The sequence below is a fragment of the Nuphar pumila genome, chromosome 9 (genome assembly GCF_984573655.1).
Source record: "Nuphar pumila chromosome 9, dmNupPumi1.hap1.1, whole genome shotgun sequence".
In the NCBI taxonomy this organism is placed as follows: Eukaryota; Viridiplantae; Streptophyta; class Magnoliopsida; order Nymphaeales; family Nymphaeaceae; genus Nuphar; species Nuphar pumila.
This window is the reverse complement of record NC_143257.1, coordinates 110,755,512-110,764,680: the sequence shown is the minus strand read 5'-3', so window position 1 is coordinate 110,764,680 and position 9,169 is coordinate 110,755,512. Positions and strand designations below refer to the sequence as shown.

The 9,169-nt window shown below is 38.3% G+C and overlaps 1 protein-coding gene across 1 annotated transcript; it reads right to left on the bottom strand.

The window, feature by feature from the left end:
• Positions 1-5,729: 5,729 nt before the first annotated feature.
• On the bottom strand, positions 5,730-8,361 carry LOC149828866 (protein neprosin-like). The gene is made up of 7 exons (XM_090017767.1): positions 7,972-8,361; positions 7,725-7,811; positions 7,372-7,623; positions 7,054-7,218; positions 6,859-6,912; positions 6,603-6,749; positions 5,730-6,433 (listed from the first exon to the last, which is right to left on the bottom strand). Exons 1-7 carry the CDS (start codon positions 8,128-8,130, stop codon positions 6,056-6,058), a joined length of 1,242 nt encoding a protein of 413 aa, XP_089873893.1. The 5' UTR covers positions 8,131-8,361; the 3' UTR covers positions 5,730-6,055.
• Positions 8,362-9,169: the final 808 nt, after the last annotated feature.

Here is a 9,169-nt window from a genome sequence, read left to right as displayed (position 1 = left end):
TTAAATCCATAGAAATTTGAGAAAACGAGAAAATGATGAAATTTTGCAGTAAGCCATTCAAACAAGTCTACTGTTGGGATTTGAAAATAAAATCATTTCTAGTCGCCAAGAGTAATACTGAACACAGTTGTGTTAGAAAAGAAGCTCCATGAATGCAATGAATAATTTTCTCAAAAAAAAAATGCAAGGAATAATTGTCGTTTTCTTTTGATGGGATATTTGAGGACAAAAGCATTTAAATCCATTAAAAATGGTAGTGATACTCTCCGAATGCTGGTTGCGTTTTAATCACAACGGTCCTTGATTTGAAAATAAAAATTATAGTTTTTTTTTTCCTTTCCTTCGGTACCTACTACAATTTTAACTCTTCAAGCCGTATCCCATGTAAACAAAATAGTTCTCGACTCCCCCACATCTCTTATCCTTCATTGCTGTCTTTTCTATCGACTTATTCAGTGCAACATTCCCAAGTTTTTTTGGCATTTCTGACCCATTTCACCATCAATCCAATCACTGTTCAACATGACCCAATTCACCATCAATCCAATCACTGTTCAACAAATGTACAAAGAAAGGAATCTAATTGAAGAGCGGAGAACGGACGGCCACCCATCCAGCCCCATTACATTTCCAACATCTTTTTCACCCGTCATGTACACGTACAACCAAAGTTCCATGTTCCTTCACATCTAGTGTGTGTGTGTGTGTGTGTGTGGGGGGGGGGGGGGGGGGGAGTAATCTTTACTTATTACCATCCTTCACATATATGGGGGTGTTAGTGTAAAACCTGACTCAGCACCTGGTCCAACTGAGTCAGGGAGGGAAGTCACATTTCCCCACGTTCTTGGTGGTGAAAGAGGGGAAGCCTCATTTTAATGGCATTGCAGAAGGTCCCTCTCTCTCTCTCCACCACGCATGCTGTGGGGAGGTGGAAAGACCCTCTTCAATGGAGGGGAGAGGAAGTTACATAGAGGGAACAGGGAGGAAGGAGAGAGAGAAGAGTTGAACATTGTCCGGCTTAAAGTAAGCCCCTTCCCACTGTTCTTTTCATGTTCAGAGGAAGGGAAGAGCAGTGGGTGCTGCCCCTGCAGGGAAGAGAGAGGGATAGGGGGTGACCCCTGTCCCTGCCGTCCTCTGTGAGGCAAGAGGAGGGGCGGGCTGTTGCTCGCCAAAGGTGAGAAAGAGAGGCAGGCTGCCACCCCGCCGGAGGTAAGAGAGAGAGGGAAGAGGGACAAGGGTTTGCCCCTATCCCTGCCGCCCTCTTGGAAGGGGGGTAGAGGGAGACAACTCCCTCTGCCTCCACGAGTAGTTGCCGGTGACACTGCCATGATGAAAGGAAGGATACAGAGAAAGAGAGGCAGGCTGCCGCCCGCCGGAGGTAAGAGAGAGAGGGAAGAGGGACAAGGGTTTGCCCCTATCCCTGCCGCCCTCTTGGAAGGGGGGTAGAGGGAGACAACTCCCTCTGCCTCCACGAGTAGTTGCCGGTTACTCTGCCATCAGGAAGTTGTTGGGGCATTCAAACCAGAGGGACCAAACAAAGATTGATTTGGGTTTGAGTCTAGTATGAACCCAACCCATACTGAATTGGGTTTGGGTTCAATTTGGACCAAACCCAAACTAGACCCATAATGAATATATATATATATATATATATATATATGATTTCCTTCTTTGCAAAAACCCAACTTTCAATTGAGTCTATTTTCTTTTATCCGAGTTCCGACTCGGACTTCCTCTTTCTCAAAAACCAACTTTCAAGTTGGTCTATTTTTCTCTTTGAATATCCGAGTTCCGACTCAGACTTCTTTTCTTCCAAATCCGAGTTTCGACTCAGACTTTCTTTCAAAACTGAGTTTTCGACTCAGACCTTTCTTTCAAAATCCCAACTTCGGGAAAGATCTCTTTCGTCAGAAACCAATCTTTTGCATTGGTCTCATTTTCTTCATAGTTCTTACGTTGAATCTCTTATGGACTAGTCTTTTCCAAAAATTTGATCTGTAGGTTGAGTCCCTACTAATTCATTTTTTTCACGGTTCTTAGGTTGAATCCCTTTTGAACCAATCTCATTTTAAAAAAATTTCAATATGTAGGTTGAATCCCTACTGATTCATTTTTCTTCACGATTCTTAGGTTGAACCCCTTTTTGAATTAATTCATCTTCCAAAAAATTTGATCTGTAGGTTGAATCCCTACTGATTTATTTTCTTAACAGTTCTTAGGTTGAATCCCTTTTGAACCAATCTCATTCCGAAAAAAAATCAATCTGTAGGTTGAATCCCTACTGATTCATTTTTCTTCACGGTTCTTACGTTGAACCCTTTTTTGAACCAATTCATCTTTCAAAAAATTCAATCTGTAGGTTGAATCCCTACTGATTCATTTTCTTCTCGGTTCTTAGGTTGAATCCCTTTTGAACCAATCTCATTTCCCAAAAAAATCAATTTGTAGGTTGAATCCCTACTGATTCATTTTTCTTTACGGTTCTTAGGTTGAACCCTTTTTTGAACCAATTCATCTTCCAAAAAATTCAATTTGTAGGTTGAATCCCTATGATTCATTTTTCTTCACGGTTCTTAGGTTGAACCCCTTTTTGAACCAATTCATCCTGACCCAAAATCCGACCTGTAGGTTGAATCCCTCTATGATCCAGTTTTCTCAGCGATTCTTAGGTTGAATTCTTCTTGAACCAATCTTATTTTTAAAAGTTTGATTTGTAGGTTGAATCTCTCCTGATCCAATGTCTTTACGGTTCATAGGTTGAATCCCTCTTGAACCAATTTCATTTTAAAAAAATGTGACCTGTAGGTTGAATCCCTCTGGATCTGTCTTTCTCCAGGGTTCTTAGTTTGAATCTCTTGTTGAACCAATTTCTTTCTCAAAGATACAGTCCTTGGGTTGAATCCCTTTTAGACTAGTGTTTTTCAAAATGTGATCTGTAGGTTGAATCCCTCCTGATCTAATATTCTTAGGTTGAATCCCTCCTGATCCAATGTTCTTAGGTTGAATCCCTCTTGAACCAATTTTATTTTCAAAAATTTGATCTGTAGGTTGAATCCCTCATGATCCAATGTTCTTAGGTTGAATCCATCTTGAACCAATTTTATTTTCAAAAATTCAATCTGTAGGTTGAATCCCTACTAATCCATCTGTCTATGTGGTTCTTAGGTTGAATCCCTTTTGAACCAGCCTAAGTCCTTATTTAGACCAGATCCAGATTTATATATGTTTTGGGTCTAATTCATATCCAAATCCATATTCGATCAGATTTTGGTCCATTAGGTATAAAACCCGATATGAATCATGTCCGGATCAGTCAAATTGGATCTAAATCTGGTATAAGAAACAAAGACTGGATCTTTGTTTCATATCCAATTTGGACCCAAACAAACCAAACCATATCTAGATCAGGTCTGCTTAAATCTGAGAAAGGAATAAGGACTGAACTCATTTGGGTTTGGTTTGGGACTGAGCCCAGATCTGGGTCTGGGTTAGGTTTAATAAATCTAAAATTGTCAAAAAGAAGAGAAAAAGTATGAGAGGTTGGGGTTAAGGTTTAAACCCCCAACCTCTCGTGAGAAGAGAACTACCCCTTAAAAGTAGGCCAACCTGGACCAATTAGTTAAAGAGAGTAAATAAATTATATATATACATGATTTGGGTATATATATATATATATATAAAAGATTTGGATCTAGGTCACATCTGATCCAAAATTTGAGAATTAGATCAAGAGGGTCGGTTGGATCACTCGTGAATCCTGATGTCTGAATCCAGACTCATTTGATAAGTGAAATGATCATTTTATTCTTGTTCTATCTATTTTGATAAAATGGGCATAACTTGTTACCTCAATGTCGAATTCAGACGATTTTTGGACTAATGGATTTCTCTTTCAAAGAATAATCCATTAGTTAATGCCAACATGTTAAACATTGTAATTTGATATTAGAGGTTGACAGAAAGGCTCAAGGACTATTTTTTACATAAAACATGAGACTGAAAATGATATTTCCAGTGATTTGTGATTTCTGTTCGTTTACCGATCCGAACTTACAGAAAGACTAAGGCTAAGCCTTAATTTAGAATTTGGGCAATTTGAAGTAAATGGACATTTGCAAATAACTCTCTACATAAATAAGATATAGGTTTTTTCGTAAATGCATCTTGTTATGTGATTCCATGTGCTTTAAAATTATGTTGATTATTTCATGCATATGAATAGATCAACTAAATTGCATGCTTTAAGCGTCTATATTTTTTATGCTTTCAATAATATGCATAATGATTATGGTACATATTACATATTTATTTTTAGTACTTTATCATGTCATGTAAATGTTAACAAATGACATGATTGGTATCATGTTGAAAATGAGAATAATGGTTGGATACATGTAATATATTGTGTAAAGTGGAAAAAAAATGCTAGGTTTTGAGAAAAAAGTAGAATTTTAGGGTTCTAAAAAAAATGATTTATTCTAAGAATGTCATGCTTATACCTTAAGAGGGGTATTATAAATATCGTGACGTGATTAATTGATAATGTGTATTTGTGATGGATTGTTATCCCTAAAACTATATGTATATGTGATTTCATGTTGATTAGTAAACATACATTTAAAACTATATAATACACTAGCACTGAGAAAAAAAATAAAAGAAACAATGCACTTATGGCAATAATACAGAGAGTGATAAAGAACTCTACTAGGAAAAGGACATGGTCTACGACTTTATTAGATGTACGTATACTTGGTTTGGACTTAAATTTTTTTAAGAATTTCTAAGTAACCCTTAAGGGTTAAAAATATTGTCTATTAGAGACATGTAAAAAGTAGCAGGAACCACAAACCTTAAGGGCTGATATAGCTTATCGGACACCTTAAAACAGATATAACCCTCTAGGCTCTTTGACTAGCAAGCGATGAAATCTTACTCAATTTTAAACTTACCCCGCTTGATTACAACTGGAGGATCGAGAAGCATTGTGGTGAAGATGACTGTCATATGAAGTATTTGGTTTTATTTTTGCATTTTGTTTATTGTTAAATTTGTATTTAAACCTTAAACTATGATAAATGGTTTGATATGGATGGACCTTGACCATGATGAGACCTTCAATATTAAAAAAATATATATATATATATGTATTGTCTTTGAGGTAGTTTTGAAAATGTTTCTCTGAAAATTAACGTCCATGAACCGGGGCTTGAGAGGCCCCGATTCAGGTCATTACAGTTTGTCACACTCCAACCCAAGGGAAGCCACTTTCCCTTGAAAGGGACATACAAGAGAAAAAGTAATATTTGCTTATTACCATCCTTCACATATATTTGGGGCATTTGTCACACCCCCACCCGAGTGAAGTCACTTTCCCTTGTAAGGGACATACAAGAGGGAAAGTGCTTTCCCATGGGGAAGGTATAAAATCATTTTGACAGGAAGAGTGCCTTTTTGCATTCATTATGTGGACCCTACCACATATTTTCCTTTTTTTTTTAATGGCAAGCTGGGGCTAGGCAGACCCTACCAGATATCTCTCAAGTGGGTCTTTAGCTTGGCACAGGACCCCGCTTCGCTTACCACATGGGATACCACCTCTGTTTGTTTCACCCCTTTTAGGAAAGATGCCATCTTTCCTATGAAAGAGGTCTACTTTCATAGGAAAGAGAATGAAACAAACGCCCCCTAAAGGTGAAAGAAAGACATGTAATTACAACCAAAGGAAAGACAACAAATCAGCTCTCACAAATTCATTCATAGCTGAATACCCACAAGTTTACAAGGCCTAAAATGGCCTTTCCATATCTTTTACAAGTAGCAAAAGATCATAGACTAAACAAAATGTATGTATATAAGACGAAAGAGAAAAATCAGGCCATATTTTAGTAGCTGCTTTAACCAACACTAAAACATCACATATTTAAAGTTGAAAAAAATAACAAAGAGGGGGTTGGAGATGATGGGGAGGTAAAGAAAAACCTTAGCTTTAGGTACATTTTAATGATACATAGTGGGGGCAAGCGATCCCTGAGAAAAATCTTTCCCATTTTTTTTATGGGCAGTTTGGATTCTTACCAGGTCCTCCGTAGTAAAAATAATTACCCCACCCTCCATTATTGCCATTCTGAACTTCATAGCAGCTGGATTGCTCAGTAAAAGTTGCAATAGTCGTAGGGGCTCTCAAGTTATTTGAACCATCCACAATCTGAATGTTTCTGAAATAACTAGCCTTCCCAAACCCTTCCTCAGGGAAATGACCACTACCCATTTGAGTTGAAGTGTGCACACCATCAGGCTCCGAGTTAACAACTTCACCACCCCACTCAATCATGGTAGCACTGTCAGACAGATATGAGAACAAGAAGGAAGGCCAGTAACCCAGCACATAGTTATTCCCAAATTGCATCCACCAATTTCCTTGTTTTGGGTCCTTCACTCAAGAAGAAGAAAGAAAACAAAATAAACACAAAACCCAATGAAGGAATAGAAAAATTTTCAGGTACCTTAAACTGATATAAAACAAAATGTCAGATAGATAGGTTCTCAGATTCTGCGTTTTCCTTTTTGGACTTTTCCAGTTTTAACTTTTAACTTTTTACCTTCCACACGAGTATACTGATATCATATTGGGAACCACCATAGTCAGAAATAGGGGATATGCTAGCCCCCATTGCTATTTGGTTATTGACTTGGACGAAGCCAGAGCATAGAAGATTGTAACACCCAGTAGCTTGATATGCATCACTCTGTACAAATCACATAATGAAAATAAACACACCAACATATTAGGAACTGGTGTAAAACTGAAATGGAACTCACAGGGTAAAAAGAAAAGGTGAAAATCAAGGAACTTACAGTCCAGTAAGTGAAGAGCCTGGTGTTATTGTCCCCATAAAGATCTGGACTAACCTGTATGTTTGTCAAAATAAAAAATAAATGCACAAGATTATTCTTTGCAATAGAAACACAATTTTCAAACAGAGACAGTGCTACTGAAATAGTGTTGCTCCTTTTTATTGTTCTGTTTTTTTTTTTGAAGATATACTGTACCTGCCAGCCAGCCTCAATGCTGTTGAGATCTTGACCAAAAGAACCCCCTAATATCCAAAGCTGTGAAAGGCTGAACTCATTGGACTGTTGAATTTTTGGTTCCCAGACGTTTATTGTAGCTTTAGCTCCATAGAACTTATCACCTTCAACATAAGCAATTGCATGCTATTACACCACCCAAATGGGAAAACAAAACATTAGTAACTCTCACACAAACCACCTAATATAAAATCATTTTCTTACACAGAAAAAGGAAGAGAGAAAAAAACACCCAAAAGGTGAAGTATTTACAAAGGGGAATGAGAAAGCATATGCTACCTGATGACCGCTTTCATTAACCAAGTCAGGATTTGCAGACGTAGGCTGAGGGATTGATTTATGAACCTTCCTCCCAAACCTCTTAACAGAGCTGGCTCTTAGAATATCACTCATTTTTGTTCTTCTGATGGGTATGGTCCCATCTGGGCATTTCCCATTCACATGCCAAAGCTGTACAATTTCAGATTTGCCCGTCCCAGATTCAGCCTTACTTGTTCCAAACATACCCTCTGGATGGAAACTTGGTTGCATCTGTAAAACACAAGAAAAAACGAAAAAAATAAAAATAAAAGCCTTGAGAACCATCCCACATAAACCACCAGTACATGCAAAACCAGGAACCAAGAACAGACCTGAATGGTATGGTTCTTGAGAAAAGGATGATCAAAAGCAGGTTGGTGGTATGGATGAACGCAATCAATAATATCACCATCTGGGCTCTGCAAAAAAAAAATACAAATCAAAATTACTAAAAATCAAGGTATCTAAAACCCCAACGAATTAAACAATCCAAAATGCTAAGAGATTTGCTAAACCCCAAAGAAGGAAACCACAAAAGTCATAAACACCTAAAATCCAGAGAGAGAGAGAGAGAGAGACCTCAATGGTTTTGACCGGTGGCTTGTTCAAGCGCTTGAGATGCTTCTGGACCTCGAAATGCTGCCTGGAAGCGAGTCTTCTAGCTTGGGAAGAAGAGACTAAGAGCAGGGGCAGAAGGAAGAAGAAAACTATTATGCCTTTGGAAGACCTCTTCCCCATTAGTAAGGGAGAAAGAAGATATGGGTATGTCCCAAAGCTGTAGAACAAAAAGAGCAGAGAGAGGAATAACCAAAGAATGCCCTCAAACGCTTTCCCTCGGAGCTTAAGGGTGTTGTGAACAATAGTGCTCTGCAACTCCAAAACCGCTTGACAAGTTGACAAAACCGCCCTTCATGTGTGAAGGCGGTTTTTGTTATTTAGCGAGCTCAGGAGGGGAAGGAGATAGAAAAAGAGCCCGGTTTAAAAAGAGAAAAGATTAAGAAGATGGGGGAAGGAGAAATCAAGGATAGGACTCCACCAGTTTGGCTTAACCCTTGTCGTTTTCAACTTTTAAGAGTCTCTCTCTCTTGTGAAAAGGCACACGTGAACTCCTTTAACCTTTTGGCTTGATCGCCCCTCTCTCTAGAAAATCAACAAATTAGTCATAGGTGGAACAGGAGAACTTTCTATTTGTATATTGCCCCTAAGGGTATGTTTGATGGCTTGTCCAGGACGAAATGAACAAAAAGAACAAAATAGAACATTAGTTCTGTTTGTTCTGTAACAACTGTTCCAAGTCCAATGTTTGTTTGAACCGTACTCAAATGCTATGTTCCAAATATCCGTTGTTTGATAACCGATGTGCAAACAACTTAGAATCGTATGACCCGTCCACCATTTTAAAATCATCATATATGAGGCTTTTGTTCATTCAAACTAGAACAAAACTGCTTATGATTGTCATACCACTCCATTTCTGAAAGAAGACCTCTTAATCCTTCCCAACTCTGCTACCCCTTCAAACTAAGGAAATATTTTCTGCTGTACTCAAGAATCTCACAAGGTCTTCTTCATCGATAAACCTACAATCAAAACACAGTTGACATTTGGCAAAATCAACCAAAAACTTGAATGAAAAAGAAACTAAAAAAAAGTCCATCTTCTTGGGAGAAAGCCTCACTTGGAATCAGGCTTAGCAACATTCCAGAAAATCCTGCAAGCAGCAGCTCTTGCTTCTGCCTCACTGTTGATCTGCCCATCACTCCCACCATCCCCACCG

Bases quoted from the DNA above. Each gene is read 5' to 3' on its own strand.
- LOC149828866 (XM_090017767.1), bottom strand. From the start codon at position 8,130: ATGGGGAAGAGGTCTTCCAAAGGCATAATAGTTTTCTTCTTCCTTCTG. The intron at 7,219-7,371 runs GTAGCATATGCT...GTGGTGTAATAG, and splicing joins TTAATGAAAGCGGTCATCAG to CATGCAATTGCTTATGTTGA. The intron at 6,750-6,858 runs GTAAGTTCCTTG...TGATTTGTACAG, and splicing joins GGCTCTTCACTTACTGGACT to AGTGATGCATATCAAGCTAC.